Below are 20,715 nucleotides of genomic sequence, written 5' to 3' on the forward strand. Positions count from 1 at the left end.
AATTAGATCATGATATTTATCAAATTTAATGTCTTGAATCCTGCAGCAGAAAGAAGTCTTCATTCATTGGTGGATCCAAAGTATCTAACACACAGAGCAAGTAAGTGTTTCTATACAATGACAATTACCCACAATGAAGAAAAACATTAATTATGGCAAAATTAATGAATACATTTGAGAGGGAATCATTAATGCCAAGTACTTTCTTTAATTTTTATTATTTCATTAGGTCAAAACAAAGGTAAGATTAATTCTACTTTTGTTATGTTTTATTTATTTATTTATTTTTAGATCTATTCCTGCTGCAAAGTTTCCGGACCACTTCCATCAGCTGAGTTTGGATGAGAACAGAGGCTTCAGTGAGGAATATGAGGTGCATAAAAAGATCAAGATTTTTTTTCCTCTTCTGCTTCTCTGTGTTCCTGTTTTTGTGTCAGACCTGTTTTTGTGTCTTTACTGTTTTATATCTTATCGTTTTATTCGTTTTATGATGGCCAATATTTCAGTTTCATGCTTTGTTATCTGCTATGTTCATGCAGTGCCTCGCTCCTGTTGGAACAGACCAGACACGAAAGACTGCTAATCTACCTGAAAACAAAGCAAAGAATCGTTTCAGTAACGTCTTGCCATGTGAGTCTCTCCTCTGACTGTTGAACCATGCTGCTGTGAGCTCATTCTAGCAGTCTATGTCAGCTCTACTGGAGGTGCACTGGAGTTAAATCACCTATTTTCTCTTTTTAGATGACTGGTGTCGTGTGAAGCTAACTACATCAGATCCTGATGGAATTTCAGACTATATCAATGCCAATTACATGCCGGTAAGTGTTACATTAAGATAAAGTTCAGTAAAGATCTCTTTATAACTACACCATACAGAGAGTATATAAACAAGCATCTTTGTGTGATTTCATGGGCTTTCCTTTTTCATTTCTGCAATGAGCAGAAGATATACAAGCTAAATTAGTCTACATATTAACTTTGTCCACTGCTTTTCAGGGCTACAGCAGTAACAGAGAGTACATTGCCACTCAGGGCCCTCTGCCCTCTACTGTTAATGATTTCTGGAGAATGATTTGGGAACAAAGAGTTAAGAGGATTGTAATGGTAACCAACTGCATTGAAGGAGGGCGGGTAAGTCTTCAGGAAAATCTTAAAATGTTTTATTGCTAGTCTTTCAAGGAAGTGGTTGTCAGGAGGAAACATACTGGTTACTTCACAAAGAACAGATCAAGATCTATGATTAATATACATTTTGTACGTGTATTTTGTTACTTTTTGTTCATTTTTCTAGACCAAGTGTGAACAATACTGGCCTGCAGACAGTAAGCCATGCCTTTATGGAGAGCTGTTGGTCACCATGAGATCTGAGCAACAGGAGACCAACTGGACACTGAGAGAATTCAACCTGAAAGATGTATAAAAACTTACTTATTTCTTCTGAGTGTGTGTGTAGTTGGTACTAACTAAGGCTAGAAAATATATTCATAGAAAACATTATTGGCTTTAGCTGTTAATGTTGGTTTTAAAAGAATATTGGTTGATTGATAATTAAAATATTATGCTGTATATCAAGACATAGACCTAAAGTAACTGTATATGAATGTTCCTCACAGAGAAAAACCTCAGAAGAACAGACAGTTAAACATTTCCACTTTACTGCCTGGCCTAATCATGGAGTCCCAGAGTGCACAGAGGTCCTGATCCAGTTCAGAGGACTGGTGAGACAGCACATAGAGAGAGAAGGGGGCAAAGCACCAACTGTGGTTCACTGCAGGTACGAAATAAGTGTTTCCTTTTACATGGGTGCAGGGTTGCTTTTATACAATATCCACCCAGCTACACACTCTAATACTTCACTGGACCGCCTTTAGTTTAGATGATCTTTTCAACAAACTTAGGTAAAATCACATCACTTACAACCCAAATTCCAACAATAAATATCAGCTCATTTTAAATTTGATGGCAGTAACACAAGTCAATAAAGCTGGGACAGCGAAATGTGGCATCATTTTTTAAGAGCCTACAAACATCTGAGAACTGAGTAGCTAAACTATAAAAGTGAATGGTCCTAAGATCCCTGAGGTCCTCCAAATGCCTACTAAAAGTAGTAAAAGTAAAGTAAAAGAAGGTAAAAGTAGGCCACTTGCAGGACTTCTGGGATATTTTTCTGAAAGTGTTGCTCTAAAACATGTATATAGTTTTCAACATTGATGGTCCCTATCCTATTGAATTATCACTAATGACCCCACAGAAACACACATTTGCTTGCGCACACACACACGCACACACACGGATGCTGTTTTTTGAACTGAGTGATGACAGCAAGTCAAATAGTTTTGTGTTTTGTTTTGTTTTTTATGATTTGATTTCACCAAACATTTAAGTGAGCTCAAATCACAATCATTCAAGAATATTTTGCAACCATATTTAGTCTCAAAAGATGATGGCTCATTACTTTTCCTCCAGATTTTAATATTTATTTTATTTTTTTATAATTCAAGTATTTATTAGATTTTGCATTTGATAACAACAAATACAAAAATGCAACAACCAAAAACAAGAAGCAAACAAACAAAAAAACAAAAGACAAAACAAAACAAAAACAGTGAGGTTTTAACATCTGTTGCATTAAGCTCAAATGTCCAAGTCAGGTAGATGCGTAGGTGCAAAAGTTGTCCCACTGTTCAGCTGCAGCTTCTGTCACATGATGTAACTTTCCCAACATCTTTTCGCAAGCAGCGTTCCCAATCATTCTTTCTTTCCACATTTTAAGCGTTGGAATATGGGAGTCCTTCCAGTGTTCCAAAATGATACGGGCAGATGTTACCAATGCAGTACTTAACACTCTAAACTGGTGTTTATTTAATTGTGGCACCTCTCCTTTGTCTCCTAGTAGACATAATTTAGGTGATCTGGGCAAGTTACAAAGTGTCCACCTCTGCAAATAATTCAATACAGTGTTCCAACCTGGAAAAACCAGCGGGCATTCCCAGAGGGAATGTATCAGAGTACCTTTACCTTGTTGGCATTTCCAACACAAGTCATCTCTACCAATCCCCATTCTATACAGCCTTGAAGGAGTATAATAATATCTATTAAGAATTTTATATTGAATAAATTTCCCCCTGGCTTCCCTAATGTATAATCCATTGTTCGACAATATAGAATCCCATGCACCTTGATCCATTGTACACCCTAGATCCTTTTCCCAGATTTTTTTCAGATTAATGTTAATACAGGGTTTACCACCTTTCCAAAGAAAATCTTTTATCATATTATTGTAGCTTTGCAACATCCGTCGCGGGATGCACATAGGCAGCATTCCTGTATAATAGTTGATGAGTGGTGCTACAACTATTTTTACTGTGTTTACTTTTCCTCACAATGTCAAATTTAGTTTACTCCATGTACCCAAGTTTTTATTGATCTTGTTTAATATTTTTCCCATACTGTTAGTCATAATATCCTCAATATTTGGGTTCAATTCAATTCCAAGATACTTCATTCCCTTGTCCACCCACTTCACTAGCTGGGACCACATCTGAACGATGAGCGGAGAGGGATGAGGGAGTATGAACTGGTGCTGCGGTTTGGGGAAGGCCTCGAAGGGGACTGGCGACGGCTCCCGGGCTGGGCAGAACCCCCAAAGAAGCCATCCCCTGTGGAAGTGAAGACTGGGCGATTTTGGAAGTCTTTGGAGATTGTTACGAATGTAAAACGGTAGGCTTGTGATGACCAACAGACGAGGAGCTGGTTATGTGGTTGGGGATTCCTAGCGAAAGGCAGGAGTGGCGACACCGATACGGAGTGAATGGCTAGAGAAGAGATTGGGAGGAATCCCAGATGACGAGAGCGCTTGACGAATGCGTGAAAGAACCATGATCTAGTTATAGGGTGGCCAGATTCGGAGAGCAGTTTGCCGGAGAAGTAGATGCTGCTGAGGTATGTCTTTATCGTGGGAATTTTATGCGCGGAAACCGGAAGGCGTAAGGTATTAAACTGGATCGGTTATGATGTTGAATAACGGGAAGGAGAGATTGAAGTTACTGTAGAACGAACGGGGCGCGTTACGAATGGTCCCGTAGGTGGACAACGCGCTGGCTGAGGGACTATTTAATATTGCTACTTGGAGATGCTGCTGGGTTCCACGATGCAAGGGTTTAGATTTCGAATGTCATGGCTGAAAAGGAGGAACCGGAGTCGGAGTGGCCCCTGCATGGGGCCGAGAATTTGGATGAGTGGGCCGCTGCATGGAGGCATGATGGAAGGAGAGTTGTTGCTTACGTCGACTACGGGGAGATTGTCGGAGCGATCGAGAACAGATCTTCTTGACCATTCGAGGCCACGGGGGAGGCCGCGATAATGGCCGGAAAAGTTTCGGAAACAGCTGAAGAAGGAAGGAACCGCTTGTGGATGTAATGGCGGGACTCGGGAGGCCAAGCTGAGGAGAACCACCTTCCATTGTAATAACCCCCAAAGCCGGCAGAAGGGGCGGCGCTTGTGCAGGGCTGAGTGTCTTCGGGGTGCGACGGCTGACCGGTGTAGGAGAAGATGTGATGGAGTCGAGGAGTGACGGTGGAGACGCTACGAGTTAAGCGGGTGGGAGATATGCGCGGCCTTGCGGGATTAAGCGAAGAACATAGTACTAATGACGGGAAGGCGAGAGCAGCTGACGCTTGAAGTTCGGGGAGGAGAGTGATGCGATAGAGCTATTCAATAGGCAGGGAGACCTGGAAACGTTTGTTGCCGAGGGTTGAGCCGGGAACTTTTTTTTTTTTTAACATTTTTTTTTTTTTTTAACATTTTCTTTATTTATTTTTATATTTTTTATTTTTATTTTTATTTTTCAAGGTTCGGTGGGGTTGTGGGGGCATACGGGTCGGGAATATCCGCCGCCACAAAAGGAGCAAGAGTGGAGAAAGCGGCATTGAGACATGGAACAGCCGGAGTCGTTAAAGTTATTGCAGATGGAGGGGCCTCCTAGGCGCATGATGGGCCTGCCCCACTTGTCTGAACCTTGTAGCAAAGGCATGGAGGGAGTGGAAGTCGTGGGTTTGGGAATTCCTGGTACTGTGGCCGGGGTCGACCGGGTAAAAATGGAAGAACAGCGTGAGTGCTGATAGTTGTTTTGGGCTGGGATGGCACAGGTGGAGGCGGGATATGACGGGGCACCGCACGACTCACAGGAGAAAGAAGAACGAGCTGCAAAGACCCGACAGTAGAATTCTTGATCGAGACTGCCCCAGAAAGTGTCTTGGTTAAACTGCCGGAGGCGAGCAGCTGCCTGAGAAGCGAACTGCTTGTGATACTTATAGAAGCCGGTGCCGCCAAATCGTAGAGCGAGATCGAGTACGATGGACAGGTAGGAGTTGAACTCTTGTCTTCGGGAGGGAAAAGCAGTGCAGAGAACGTCTCTGTACAGAGAGAAAGCAAACGCAAACTCAAGGGGAGTGAGCTCTTTTGCCCGAGAAGAGGCCGTGCCGAGAATGAATACGGAGCCGTCTTGGCCATCGACCACCCTGGGAAGAGCACCCAATTTTTTGGTATTTTCATTTTAGCAAAGTATGCACTCAGCAGATCCATACTTATTTTGTTATCGGACGTGTATAAATCTTGATAAAATATTTTAAAAACTGTGTTGATATCTGAAGAGGATGTAACTAATTTATCATCCTGTTTAATTGCTGCAATAACATTCTGATTGTCCATTTGCTTATGTTGTCTTGCTAATAGCCTGCCTGTCTTCTCCCCATCCTCATAGAAAATAGTTTTAAGACGAGAGAGGGCATACTCTGCTTTTTCTGCGGTTTCTGTTTTCTTGGTCGTCTACTTGGGCCCATAGTTGTTCAAGCTTTTTAGCATTTTTGCCATTATCTTCTGTTATGCTCCTCATTTTGTCTTCCACATCTGAGATGCGGCCCTCAGCTTCGATCATCCGTATTTGGATTGCACTTACAGCGTTTTTAAACTCCACCATGTCTGACTTGATGTGAGATACATCGACCGCAACACTAGTTAGGGTAGCTCCAAGCTTAGTCATTTCGGCAAACAGGCCGCTTATATCCATCTTTGGTCCTTCTTCTTGGCTAGCAGGCCTAACATTGGCACTGCTAGCATTAGTTTCCCCCACCGCCATCGTGGAGATTCGGGTTTGCACGCGCTTATTCTTGGTTCCTGTAGCCATGTCTTTCAATAAAATCGAGGACACTGATCTAGCAAGTCATCACAGTCCAGAAGTGTATTATTTGGGAGCGTCTAACTTTTTTTAAAACTAAATCTAAGGCGACGGGGTCAGAGACTCTCTATGGTGCGGCCATTCCCAAACGCCCACGTGAATCCCTTTAATATTTATTTTAATATATTATAATTTTTTTATGTGTTGGAAATGTCTTAACCCATTTTAGTAGTTTCAGCAATTATATTTCTTTCCTTGATGGAGGCCAGTAATTTGACCTTTCTGAAACAGACTAACATATTTTCCATTACTACAGGATATGTCTTCCGAAATAACCGCTTAAGAAATGAGAAGCTACTTCAGGGTTAGGGTTAAATAAGCTATTGGTTGCCAAAATTATAAAACATTATTACTGATTACTGCAGTAATTATGAATGGGAAAGCTATTGACTATTTGCTTGGTTAAATCCAGGTGATTTTTTTTTTGCCAGGCAGCCTTTCGTTAGTCTCATTCACATTAGGTTAAGAAGAAGTGACATAAAAGCTGTAGACCATAAATTTGGTCAGCATAAAGAGTTTACTAATATTAAATCGTAATATATTAAAGGTCATTTTTTATATAATTGCTGAGCTTAAAGATCTTCAGTTAGGAGCAACTAGTTCATCCTAATACTTACTTCTTTACTTTTGGGGCCTTCAATCCCGTAAGATTATGAAAACTCACTGAGACAAATTGGGATCATTCTCATAAATATAAATACCACCAATGACACAATTGTGCTCCGGTGACTTTGTAGAATACAACATGCTGTGTTACAGTTATAGTCAGACCTCTTCTGGGATCTGAAGAGGAGGCATACAATTAACCACAACATTATAAATTCTACTATATGTGACAGAGACACAGCATGTACAGTGTCTGACTGATACTGCAAAAATATAATGTGATGTTTCGAGGCAGCGTATTAGGAGCAGGTGAAGGGTTGGTATCTTCCCACACTCCCAAACACTCCTGTCTGTGATTAAAAGTGTGTGTCTGTTGTGACAGAACAGTGTCGTTCGGGTTTTGTGTTTTCTAATCTGTTTTTCTTTCTGTCGTGATGTCTTGTTTTCAGCTCACTTTAGTTTCATTTTGCATTTACTGGTTTCACTTTGGCTTTTACTCTTTGGAAATGTTCTGTTTTATTGAAGCTTTCATTAGTTTCTGTGGGTTTTTTATAATGATAACATTGAGGGTATTTGTCAGGGGTATATTTTTAAAAGTCTTTAGCAGATATTACATTACAAATTGCAAACACATGCACTAAATTCTCACTGAGCAGGCTGTGATGACAATTTCACCAAAGGGACAAAGACTACAATTAAAGACATTTCCTCTATAATTTTATTGAAGCTTGTTTTGTTGTGTACAGTATTGTTTTCCACATTGTTTTCACATCTAGTTGTATGTTCTAGTTTAGGTTTTGTTAACTATAATAACTTTGGCACAGACACAGTGATGAGAGTTTTCTATGTGACCTTAAAAACCTTTTGCTATCTTATTATGACGCTTGTGTCTCTCTTAGTGCTGGAGTCGGGAGAACTGGCACTATCATTTCCCTGGATGTGCTGCTTCAGCAGCTGGAGAAAGAACAAGCAGTCGGCATCAATGCCTTCGTACACAAGATGAGACTGAACCGACCGTACATGGTGCAGAAGGAGGTAACTGTATTAAACTGCTTCTGATTGAGCCACCACTTCCTTAATTAGCTGACCATGTATGTCTTTGTAGCCACAGCTGGTGAAACAACACACAGACAGCATTTTAGTCATCATAAGATATGCAGGTTTTTTTTGTTTTTGTTTTTTAAATTGGGGTCCTTATTGTCCATCCTTTCATCTTAAAATATGAGTTTGAAAGATTTTTTCTATTGTTCAATTTTTGTTTTTCAAACTTTTTACACATTAACCAGCAGATGCCTCCTTAAAATATTTTTTAATCCAGTTTGTTCATTGCACTTGTTACAGCAAAACACTTGATTGAAGTGTTATTATAGTCCTCTTTGTGACATTAGAGCCAGCATTTCTCTCTAAGGGTCTATGTCTACATCTTTTTAAGTAAGAGAGCTGAAAATTTGTTTTCATAAAACAAAGCCTTATTGGACCTTTTTGTTTATTAAAAAAAATCGAATGCTTTATTTTGAAACTGTGCAGAAATGTTGAAAGAAACTATTATGATCTTTACAGGCAGAAGTTCTGCATTTCAAATAACCAACAACTTCTGGTATTTCCTTTTCAGTCCCAGTACATTTTTCTGCACCAGTGCATCATGGACAGTCTGCAACCAAAAGACACAAATGAAGAGAACATTTATGAGGATATACACGAGAACACGGACGAGACGGCAGACAGCATATACGTCAATGCCACTGCTCTCCAAGAGTTCCGTCGGCACAATGTAAACGCCTAGTATTAACCCTGCACTTAATCTTTTATGCACTTAATGAAAAACTATTTGTCTATGAGCAATATTTTGGTTTTAAACTTAATAATACAAACTATTACATCTTAACTGTTTCCGTATATGCATTGCACACTTCAGATCTTATTTAGTTTGCATCTCTTCTAAATGTGTGATATCATAGTTGTTGTTGTTGTTGTTGTTGTTGTTGTTTTTGTGTGAGAAAATAGCTCTCTGATGACTTGGGAATGTTAAAAATGTCATGGTCCTGGGTCCTTTTCACCCAGCATGTTGAGTTTCTTCTGTTCTAGTGATATTTTGTATTATGGTTTATGTTCAGGTTCATTTATAGTCTTAGTTATTCTGTTTTGAATTTCTTTATACTCCCTGTTTAGTTCTTGGATTATTAGGTTTCCCCTTGTGTCTTTGCCCTCTGTGTCTCTCTCTCTGTGTCTGTGTTTATGTGTTTGTATGAGCCGCTGCGTCTTGTCTCCCTCCTTCTGTTCCATTCTATGTTTCCCGAGCCCGTCATATCTCCTCTCTCTCCCTCGTGTTCCCTTGCTCCCTTTCGTCTGCCTTTCCTCCACTCCTCTGTCAAACTCATGTGTCAGTCTTGCATTCATTCATTTCCTGTTTTATTGTGAAGGTCTTGTGTTCCATGTTCAGTGTGTTTAGTTTTGGTTCCCTGGTGTCGTCATGTCTAATTTGGCTACGTTCACACTGCAGGCGAAAGCGCATCAAATCCGATTTTTTCGCCCCTATGCGACCCATATCCGATCTTGGTATGACAGTGTGAACGGCACAAATCCGATATTTTCAAATCCAATCTGGGTCACTTTCGTATGTGGTACTGAATCCGATACATATCCGATGTTTTAGAAAGCGACTGCTGTGTGAACGGTCATGTCGCATTAAATCCGTCTTTTACATCACTGACACAAGACAGATGCCAATTATCAGCGCCCAATAGGACATCGCGAATGATTTCCTACCATCCGGTGAAACTGTTGGGAAGACAATGTTGGAGAAATGTGAACATTTTATTTTTACTGTATTTTCTGCAGATTCTGACAGAAATCTGCAACTATCCTTTGAAGCACCGCTCTCTAAAACAGCAAAAGGATCATTATTAGGTTATTTGCATTATTATGTAAATAACAAAATAACTTAAAGCAAAAATCTGGAAACATAAAGTCCGAAGTCTTTATATTAAGGGCAATCAGTCAAACAATATTGTTTGCTCTGGGTCTAAACAGAGCGAGTTGTGTGTGACATCTTCTTTTGCGCATGCGGGCACGCTCTTCACACTGGAGAGCGTTTGATGTCGCATTTTATGTGTAGTGTGAAGAAGCAGACAAAAAAATCGGATTTGATCAAAAAATCGGAATTGAGCATTAAGACCTGCAGTGCCAACGTAGCCTCTGTCTCAGCTCTGTTCCCCATGTATTTTCTGTTTCCTCATCGTTGTACTGTGTATTTAAGCCTCTGTTTCCCTCAGTCCATTTGCGTTCTCCTTCACTCATGGCTGTCTATTTGCCTGTGTTTCTCTGTATGTTTAGGTTCCAGAATTCCAGTTTAGTTTTAGTTTTCTTTTGTATCACCTGCACGCCAGCAATAAAGCTGTGTTTCTGAGTTTAAGTCTTGCCTGTTAGTCTGCTTTCTGGTTCTTTCCTGCCTGCTGCGCAGCCAGTTTATGACAAACACAACTATTTATGCATCTTCTTCTGTGACGTTGCTACCTGAGGGGTCCTGACTGCTGGACACAGTAGAGAATTTACTATCAGTAACTTCCCTTTAGGGCTTTGAGGGCCTTCTGGTTGATCTCTAATGGTGCTGACTGCTGCTTGGATATAGTGACTCAGTTTTATCAGTGTCAGGCGGGAGAGGGACAGAACATTTTAGCAATGTTGTGCAGCACACTGCTTTGATAATGTTGTGTATGGGCTGATGTAGAGGCGTGATTAAAAGCATTAGAAGCACAATTACCACATTGACTCTAAAACATGACTGCACTGCAGGAGTATCTCTAGTGTATTGTATGAGATGGCAAATGCAGTTTAGTATATACATTGCAACTGAGAACAAGCAGACACATTTTTCTTTAAAAAGTCACAATAGAAGTCATGAGGAAGTGATTTCTGATGAATTATTCTTATAAATTGAATCCTTAAATGAAATAGACTGACGGTTTAATGTAACTACCTGAGAAGACGGAGTGATGAAGAGATTATGTCCTGCGATGTATTATAGAATGAAATATAAAATATCATGAAACAAAACATACAACAAAGAAGACACAAGACTGTTAAGCAGTGAGAGTCCAGTCTCAGACAAGAATTGAACAACATTCTTCTCCAAAAAACAAAGAAGCTGATCTTCTCAGTTTCCCTGAAGAAGTATTGCAGTTATCAAATTCAAAATGAGACAGTTTTCCCCTCAGAATTGTAGATGGTCTCGTTTTAAACATCTGATAAAAATTTCATATGTTGTATTGTGAATTTCATGAGGTTTGCAAAGTTTTTATTTGCACTTTGCACAGCATCGTTTTTGTAATTGGGGTTTTAAGTACAAACATTCTGATATCTTTTCCTTTGTCCATGGGGACTACTAAGTGAGTAGTAATATACCTGTAGCTCCCCCCCCCCACCCACACCACACCACCACCACCACCACCACCCTGTGCGCGTCCATGTAAGTGCATGTACGCGTGCGTGTCCCCCTGTAGCCTGCAGCTTTGCTCGTGCATGTGAGTTCAGGGGTCATATGAGTTTACATGTGTTTAATAGTGTTTTATTTAATGAAACCATTATGTGTTTTAATTAAACTGTTTTTAAGGATTGTATAGGTCTCAGCGCTCTGTTATTTAGACATAGATGATTTAATTTAGCTAGTTTAGGGGTATTTCACTTTTCTTTTGTGCTCTGAAACACACAGAGGCTAATAGTTTCAAACAGAGTGCCACAAATAACAGGTATCCCTTTAGAAATAGACTGCGAAACTTCTAAAAACATATATCCCCACACAGCATTTAATTTAACTAGTATAGGGCCATTCCACTTTTCTTTAGCGCTCTGAAAGACACAGAGGCTAATAGTTTTTTAAACAGAATACCACAAACAACATGTATTGCTTTAGAAATAAACTTTTCTTGTGATACTTCTACAACTACATATCACACATAGCCACACTCTGCAACAGCAAGACCTGATGATTAGACAGAGGGGGTTACAGTTAGGGCCCCAACAGCCAACAAAACAAATCATAAAACAATAAAAGCGGCTTCCTTATCAAGAGCATCCCAGCACACACATCCCAACTGTAGTTCCATAGTTTTCCACCTTTTTCATTACAAAGTGCTCTTTTATCTGTCAATTACACTTTCTACTGACCAACCGATCCTCCAAAGGGTTTTCCACCGTTCTTCTTTACAATCTGCTCTTTATCTCTGCATCTCAGAGGCCAACTGAAACCAAATCCACCTATATAAAAACACCCCATCAGATACACAGTATTTTCCTCAGCACTTCACAACTGCCGCAAGGTATAGCGTTTTAACTTTTTATTTTTTCGGATCCCAGAGACAGCGGTGTGAGGTAGTTAGCACACAGTTTGGACATGTAGAAAACATCGTTTGTTTGGAACACATCAGCAGAGAGGTAGAATTCATCGCTGTTCATAAGAGTTTAATTTAATCAAACCTCATTTTACGGATCTAAGTGGCTCCTCATCACTAGTCAATTCACCATTTTATTTAAATATCTGAATTTTCAGAATGATGATCCAAGCAGGCCACAGACACTGCTAGTTTTAACGCACCAGAATGCAAATATAAATAAAAGCCTGACTATCCTGACAGCCTAGCCGCAGCGACACCTTTCTTTCACACGGATGCCTGGATGTGCGTTGGAGCCGACTAGGCGCACAGAGCGTTTCTGACAGTCGGGCGTTGCTTATACAATAGAGAAAAGCAACAACACGGCGTGTTTCTCTGCTCCAAGACATCCGCGGGCCTTTAACACGGTAAGCATGTCTGTTATACCCAGCGCATAAATGTCTGTATGTCAGCGCTGATTATTCAAACACTGTTTAAAATGTGACACGTGTTGTCCAAAAACATATGATAGACTCTTGAGCATATTTATATAGCTACATTCACAATGGTATAACCATGCTAAATAAAAGATGCCAAAGCACCAAAGGACTCTAATGCAAGCCTCTGAACTGTATGTTGATAAGTACATGAAGTGTACCTCTACCTCTATACCTGAAAACAGTTTGTATCCGCACTCTGAGGGTGTGCTGAATTGTTTTTAATATGGCACTTTTTACGAACTGCAGATGATGAATTCCTCTTTATTGGAGAAAGTGTCCTTAAGCTATTGTTGCTCATACTTACTGAGTTCCCTAGCTACTTCTTTACTATGTCAGCATACTTTTTGAAAAGGAAGGAGTTGTAGATTTAAAGAAACATCCCAATTGAAGCAAAGGCAAAAAATTGGAATGAATTTTATGTGACTGTTCATATTAAAGCCAACAACAAGTGAAAATCCAAAACTGGCTCCAATCCTTTGTATTAATGATCTCTCTCTCTCTCTCTCTCTCTCTCTCTCTCTCTCTCTCTCTGTGTGTGTGTGTGTGTGTGCCCTCGCAGAAGGAAGGTCAATGGTATAAATGTATTATTTGCGATACTTTATAAATATGAAACTCTAAAGTTTTGAGTTCACGCACATTGTGAATCAAGAATCTAAATATTTGTGTCACACTGATTTCTATAAAAGCAAGTTGTTTATGGGGATAATGTGACAAATCTTTTGTGCGCACTATTAATGATCAGTGGTGATTGAAGAGGAAGCTGAACCCAGGCTCTGGACATTTTCATGACAAGTGACAGCGCAGACATGTGCTAACGAGAAAACATATTTTTCATCATAAAGACTGTGATATGAAGCATTGTTAAAGTGTCACTTCAGTAATGTTGACTCATGTTTTTAATAGATGACTTTAAAACACTAAACTCTAATTTCTGTGGTTTATTTTTAGTTTACAGAATATAACATGTGGTAAGACGATGAGCTTTACTTCTCACTGTCCGTGTTATGTGTATCTATTTATCATGTATGCTACTTTGCTCTGTGGACTGTAAAATGTTTCACTGTGTTCATGAAATAAACCAGACTTTAAGTGTCTGCATCTTTTACTGTTTTTCTGCTTTTGTTCACTCCAAGTTTGACAAACCCACAGATATCCAGAGTTAACTCACTAACAATGTGGAGCAGTCTCAGTGTATTTAGCTGCTTTTTCCCTAAACACAACCAACTGAGAGAAACGCTTGTAGTCCTCACTTTGGTCATTTTGAACGTTGAAGGAGATTTGTTCCATAGACACCTTATACTAGTGTTTCCTGCACTTAATCCATCACTACTATGTTCTATTTAAATTCAGATTCCTTTTATAGTTTCCAGTGAAATTTGTTAAACCATTGCTTAATGTGACAGAAGTACACGTCACTCTTTACTAACACATTTGTAGATAAGTTTATTGCTGAACGACACAGCTAGCAGTCTCACACACTCTTTAGGTTTTTGAGGTTTTGTGTGTAATGGTTTAGTCTATCAAACCTTACCCTTTTCTCCCCAGCATCACAACAGTATGACTCCCAAAGTACGGATCAGTAAACAACCAATGATTCTAAAGCCAGAACAGAAAGATACAGTTGGAAGATGCATGATTGTGTTTTTACGATGCATAAAACTACCCCCTCTTCTGTATTGTATGTTTCAATTTTACTTATAATGTGCCAAATCACTACAACAGGCGGCTCAAGACAATGCCGTCCAGAGTAAGGATCTTGTTAGCCGCAGTGTTTCTAAGACTTTTACACCCTGATACAATAACCTCAGTTTTATCTGAACTTAGAAGCAGAAAATTAAAGCTCGTTATGTGTCTAAGACATCCCGGCAGTTTAACCAATAAAAGGCGGGTATCATCTGCATAGCAGTGAAAATGTACGCTATGTCTTCTAAACCATGTATAATGTAAACAGAACTGGTCACTGCACAGAAGCCTGTGGAGCTTCATAATTAACCTCAGTGTGTGAAGAGGACTCTCCATTTAATAATAGCTGTAATAAAATGTTATGGTCATCGGTGTTAAACGCTGCACTTCGGTCTAGCAGGGAAGATTTCAACTTTTCAATATGAATGAAGGCTGAAAACTGATTAGATTAATGTCTGATGATCTTTTCTGTGCTTCTTCAAGTTTGTAACACCGAACATACTAAAGGATGATATAAGGTTCACAGGAAGAGTTTAATTAGACACACATTTACTATTTTTCTTTATACTCTTTCTTTCTTGACATGTTTAATATGATTACTATCAGAGGAGAAAATAAACATTGTGTAGTTTAAAAACTTTTTATTTTATCAAACTGTAATGTTGTTGAACTCTGCCGGACGTGTCTTTTAATCTTGTCGACAAATCCTTAATCATCTAAATGTGCCATTTATCATCTTGTAAAATGTTCCCTCTGCTTCTGTTGCACATCTCCCCTGACACTCTCTGCTTCACCTGCCCTGCGCAGCTGGTCCAACCCCTGCCTCCTTAAACTTGTGTGTTTAAATCTCTTTACCTCTGTTGTGAACTTCACACAAAGTTTGTGGTGACAAAATCAAACTGACGAGGATCTCATTTGAAAAACACACACTCACAAGACAAAATAAAAACAGACTGCTCAAAGCAAAAGCAGAGCCCTCACAGCTAGTAGTACAAAAACACAGTGACAACATGTATATTAGATACCCTCACACCAAAAGCATAAATATAAAAATTGAAATCTCCAAGAATATCACAAAGATGGCATTGAGGGGGGTGTTACAGTGAAAAAAAAACAGCCAAATTTTAATCTGAAAATGTTGAATTTTAGTAAAAACAATGCACTGTAGTTTGATGCTGTCGTTACAGACAAAGCGGATGTTTAAAGCCTTTGGGCGCGCATTTGAAATGCATTAATTGTCCTTATCAGCTGGAAACATAAAGGTCATAAAATGAATTTTGAGAGAGGCTAAAACTATTGAACAACAGCGATGTTAGTCTGATCCAAAATTTGAATGTACATGTGTTGAAGGTGCGGGTCTTGTTGAATTATTAAACATACTTTCTTTAATTTTTCGAGCCACACAAACCAAAGCTTTTAATTTTCTTCCGCTTGAGTCTCGGCCTCGGGTAGCTCTAACTCGTGTCTTAAGTCATTCCATCACACAGAATTGTTTTTTAAAAAAGCACATGGTTCACTTTTATATCACAAAATGTTAGAAATATAAGTCGTTCATAACAACCTGAAAGGCTGCGAGTTTAAAATGCAAACCAATGGAAGCAGAAGTAGAAGACTATAATGTCACAGAGCACACGGTGTCTATTATTGTGTAGACATTTATAAATAAGAGCTTAATAAAGACGCTTAATATCTTAAGAAATATGTAGCTGGAGTGATCTTTATCAACAGTAGAAGTTACATCTGTGGCTAAACCACTTTACCCAAAAACTTTAAAAATCTACTGTGTGTGTGTGTGAGGTTGTGTAAGTAAACCTTGCTCTTCTCGCCCGCGTGTAACAAACCATCTGTTGGGGGTTGTGGATTTGTCACCTTAGCATTGTGAAAGTGGGGAAACGTGCTTCTGGCTGAGCATAAGATTTCTGCTTACAACTTAGAATCTGAGTTCTAAATGAAATTCAGATGTTTTTTTTTAAGTGTGGCTAATGTATTATTTGACTTCTAAGGCATACACACACACACACACACACACAAGAACAACAACAACACAGAGAAGAAGAAGAGGGGGTAGTTTTATGCATCGTAAAAACACAATCATGCATCTTCCAACTGTATCTTTCTGTTCTGGCTTTAGAATCATTGGTTGTTTACTGATCCGTACTTTGGGAGTCATACTGTTGTGATACTGGGGAGAAAAGGGTAAGGTTTGATAGACTAAACCATTACACACAAAACCTCAAAAACCTAAAGAGTGTGTGAGACTGCTAGCTGTGTCGTTCAGCAATAAACTTAGTAAAGAGTGACGTGTACTTCTGTCACATTAAGCAATGGTTTAACAAATTTCACTGGAAACTATAAAAGGAATCTGGATTTAAATAGAACATAGTAGTGATGGATTAAGTGTAGGAAACACTAGTATAAGGTGTCTATGGAACAAATCTCCTTCAACGTTCAAAATGACCAAAGTGAGGACTACAAGCGTTTCTCTCAGTTGGTTGTGTTTAGGGAAAAAGCAGCTAAATACACTGAGACTGCTCCACATTGTTAGTGAGTTAACTCTGGATATCTGTGGGTTTTGTCAAACTTGGAGTGAACAAAAGCAGAAAAACAGTAAAAGATGCAGACACTGAAAGTCTGGTTTATTTCATGAACACAGTGAAACATTTTACAGTCCACAGAGCAAAGTAGCATACATGATAAATAGATACACATAACACGGACAGTGAGAAGTAAAGCTCATCGTCTTACCACGTTATATTCTGTAAACTTAAAATAAATCACAGAAATTAGAGTTTAGTGTTTTAAAGTCATCTATTAAAAACATGAGTCAACATTACTGAAGTGACACTTTAACGATGCTTCATATCACAGTCTTTATGATGAAAAACATGTTCTCTCATTAGTAGATGTCTGCGCTGTCACTTGTCATGAAAATGTCCAGAGCCTGGGTTCAGCTTCCTCTTCAATTACCATTGATCATTAATAGGGCCGCAAAAGATTTGTCACATTATCCCCATAAACAACTTGCTTTTATAGAAATCATTGTGACACAAATATTTAGATTCTTGTTTCACAATGTGCATGAACTCAAAACTTTAGAGTTTCATATTTATAAAGTATCGCAAATAATACATTTATACCATTGTATGAGCCACACTTCTTGTAGAAAAACTGATTGGAAATGCATTTGAAAAAGGCTTCTGCCGTGACCTTCCTTCTGTGAGGGCACGCACACACACACACACACACACAGAGGGAGAGGGAGAGGGAGAGAGAGAGAGAGAGAGAGAGAGAGATCATTAATAAGGATTGGAGCCAGTTTTGGATTTTCATTTGTTGTTGGCTTTAATATGAACAGTCACATAAAATTCATTCCAATTTTTTGCCTTTGCTTCAATTGGGATGTTTCTTTAAATCTACAACACCTTCCTTTACAAAAAGTATACTGACATAGTAAGGAAGTAGCTAGGGAACTCAGTAAGTATGAGCAACAATAGCTTAAGGACACTTTCTCCAATAAAGAGGAATTCATCATCTGCAGTTCGTAAAAAGTGCCATATTAAAAACAATTCAGCACACCCTCAGAGTGCGGATACAAACTGTTTTCAGGTATAGAGGTAGAGGTACACTTCATGTACTTATCAACATACAGTTCAGAGGCTTGCATTAGAGTGCTTTGGTGCTTTGGCATCTTTTATTTATGTAGCGAGTAAAAGCCACCGAGTGTTCGCTAAGGGCCTCTATACTACTCGTGCAAACTTTCAGGCCCAAAGCTCTCACAGGAACAAGCCCAGAATAAACAGGACAAGAGGGTCAATATCAGTCAGATATGTTAAAATTTATTATTTTAAAAGAAAACACAAAGGGTTTGCAAAAGGACTAAAACATCAAAATGGAAAAGGTCACAAACGACCACAAGATAGTCTTATTGGTGCAACCTGCCAGCAATGCAACTATCACCTGAGGGCTTGCTCTACCCCGGTGGTCCCAGATGCTCGTTACTTTAAAAGAAACAAATCCACCCCAAATAAATACGAGCCCAACAGAACACTTATCGCATGCACTAAGTGTTATAGTCCAGGCAATGATTGGTGGCACTAAAATCACTCTTAATAAAACTTGTTCACTGCAAATCCACACAGAGCACCTCTAAAAGACCTAATTCCCCTAAGGTAAGAGCCCAGCTCAGGGGTTGCACGTTGCCCGACTAGTATTGCACCAGCCCGTTGAAAATAAAAACAAACCCGGCATAAAAAACAGTTTTAAAAGGTGACCCTACTAAAACCAAAAAACGCAACAAAAAGAGGAGGAGGAAAAAACAGTGACAAATTCACATGTGCAGCCTGTCCTGCAGGAGGCAATACAATATAAATTAGATTATAGTGCATAAATATTAGTGATGTGTCCTGTGTGTCGAAGCTTCGAATCGCGCTTCGGGTAATCTCGGGGGCGTGTCTGTGAAGTGCGTATCGAGGCTTGCTTTGATTACGTATGCAGTGACTTTCGAGGCTTCGCGGGCAGTCCGTACCACGTGACTGATTCGGGAACTGGTTCACTGGTTCGCGCCAGATTCGAAATAAAATGGGCAGCAAAACACAGCTGATTCCCCCATCACATTGTGTTGCGGAATTGGATTGTTTACGTGCTACATAGTTACTTGAGCCAGCAAGGAAGAGATTTGTTTTCTCTTCTAATAAAGTATGCACACAGTAATAAATATCACAAATGATAAGTACCATAATATAAATAAACAACACTACAGATCCTATAACCTGATTTATGTCTTTTAGTTTATTAAAAAGTGAAGCGCCACACAGTTTGTGTCATTATCCAGATGTACATAAGCATGATTACACAGTTATAGGGGCGGGTTTTGATTATCGATTAAAATCGATTCTCGCTTGAAAACGTGATATTGTTTAATTAAAATCCTGAATCGATTTTTAATATAACTTTATTTTGCCCGAAATGCCAGAATCTCAGGTTAAACCTCACAAAAATTTCAACAACCACCAAACAGCTAAAACAGTAAGTGACAGCAGGTACACGGATTCTGCACAAAGACGCAAACACAAAGCGCGGAACCGCTGACGGATCAGAATCAGTGAGATGTCGCCTTTCTCACCCGACGACACGGACACGGTCGGGCTGAAAGGACAGCTCACTGATTCTCATGTGTCGGCGGGTCCGCGCTTCGTTTTTTTGTCTTTTGCGCTGATTCTGACGCTGCAGGTTTTATTTCTCTCAAACAATATTGACCGAACCAGCAGCAAAAGAAGATCCAAACTACGCTTCACATAAACATCGTCATGAATTCCCTCTGACTTTTGCTGTTTTGCTTCCACCACGATAAAAATCACACTTCATGCACAGCTCTCTCTCTCTCTCTCTCTCTCTGTACTTGAAGAACAGTTTCCCGTCTAAAAATCTGTTTTCTGCATTATTCCCTTGCTTGTTACGCACAAGTCTACCGTTGTTTACAGCGCTGTCAGCCGCTGTTTTTTCCTTTACTTACTACCGAAAAGAAAACCTAATTTCTGCTGTTCAATAGGCTACCAAACAAATTTAAACTTTTTAAAATTATGCAAAATTGCAAAACGCTTAGCCGTGTCTCTAAACCTCTGTAACTTTGCTTTGCTTCATTCAGCAGCATCAGGTAATGTTCATATGTTGATGAATGGTTTTCTTTCGTTTTTGATCTGCTGCAGAATATTTTTATAAATCGTATTTCTGTTTTATCCTTAGCTGCTTTGACACAAAGGCATCTGCTGTGATGCTCACACCTTCGATAAAGTCTCGCAGTGTCAGTTTTCTTTTATAGATATAAAAATATAGAAATGTACTGATCCATGATCTGAATTATAATATTTCTGACTGAGGCACAATTTCCCTGATCGAATCCTGGATCGAATCGATTCTAGAAATCAGTGACAATACGCAGGCCTAACAGTTACACAATCATACCAAAACTCTGTCCTAATAGTTTCCACTTTCTCTTTTGTATCAGACATACTGAGACAATATTTGGGATAAATAACCACGAAAACAATCTATTTATTCAGTTTAGAGGTTTACACATCACATCATTATAATCACAGAGCCTATTTCACTTAAATCGTCCACTTGATGGCGCAGTAGAGCAAATGAATCATCACAATGCTTCGAACCATGAGTCGACCAGTTGGATGGAAAGCTTCAGCTCATCACGAGGCTTCATCTCACCATCACTAATAAATATACTTTTTTTTAATGTCAAATATATTAAGTTAAAATACCTCCAGCAGACAACTGTGTTTGCTGCACACCTGGCTTATCTTGGCTTATCTTC

At 39.3% G+C, this 20,715-nt stretch overlaps 1 protein-coding gene across 1 annotated transcript in view; it reads left to right on the forward strand.

Moving 5' to 3' along the window:
- Positions 1 to 9,444, forward strand: part of LOC120441448 (receptor-type tyrosine-protein phosphatase H-like) — a 33,424-nt gene extending 23,980 nt beyond the window's left edge. Inside the window, exons 13-21 of the mRNA XM_039616603.1 lie at positions 47 to 100; positions 292 to 373; positions 540 to 630; positions 742 to 818; positions 997 to 1,131; positions 1,292 to 1,414; positions 1,614 to 1,774; positions 7,741 to 7,876; positions 8,454 to 9,444. Coding sequence (XP_039472537.1) covers positions 47 to 100; positions 292 to 373; positions 540 to 630; positions 742 to 818; positions 997 to 1,131; positions 1,292 to 1,414; positions 1,614 to 1,774; positions 7,741 to 7,876; positions 8,454 to 8,624 — 1,030 coding nt within the window. The 3' untranslated portion in view covers positions 8,625 to 9,444. The remainder of the gene's footprint in view (positions 1 to 46; positions 101 to 291; positions 374 to 539; positions 631 to 741; positions 819 to 996; positions 1,132 to 1,291; positions 1,415 to 1,613; positions 1,775 to 7,740; positions 7,877 to 8,453) is intronic.
- The last annotated feature ends 11,271 nt before the right edge of the window (positions 9,445 to 20,715 follow it).

The sequence above is a fragment of the Oreochromis aureus genome, linkage group 8 (genome assembly GCF_013358895.1).
Source record: "Oreochromis aureus strain Israel breed Guangdong linkage group 8, ZZ_aureus, whole genome shotgun sequence".
Taxonomy (NCBI): Eukaryota; Metazoa; Chordata; class Actinopteri; order Cichliformes; family Cichlidae; genus Oreochromis; species Oreochromis aureus.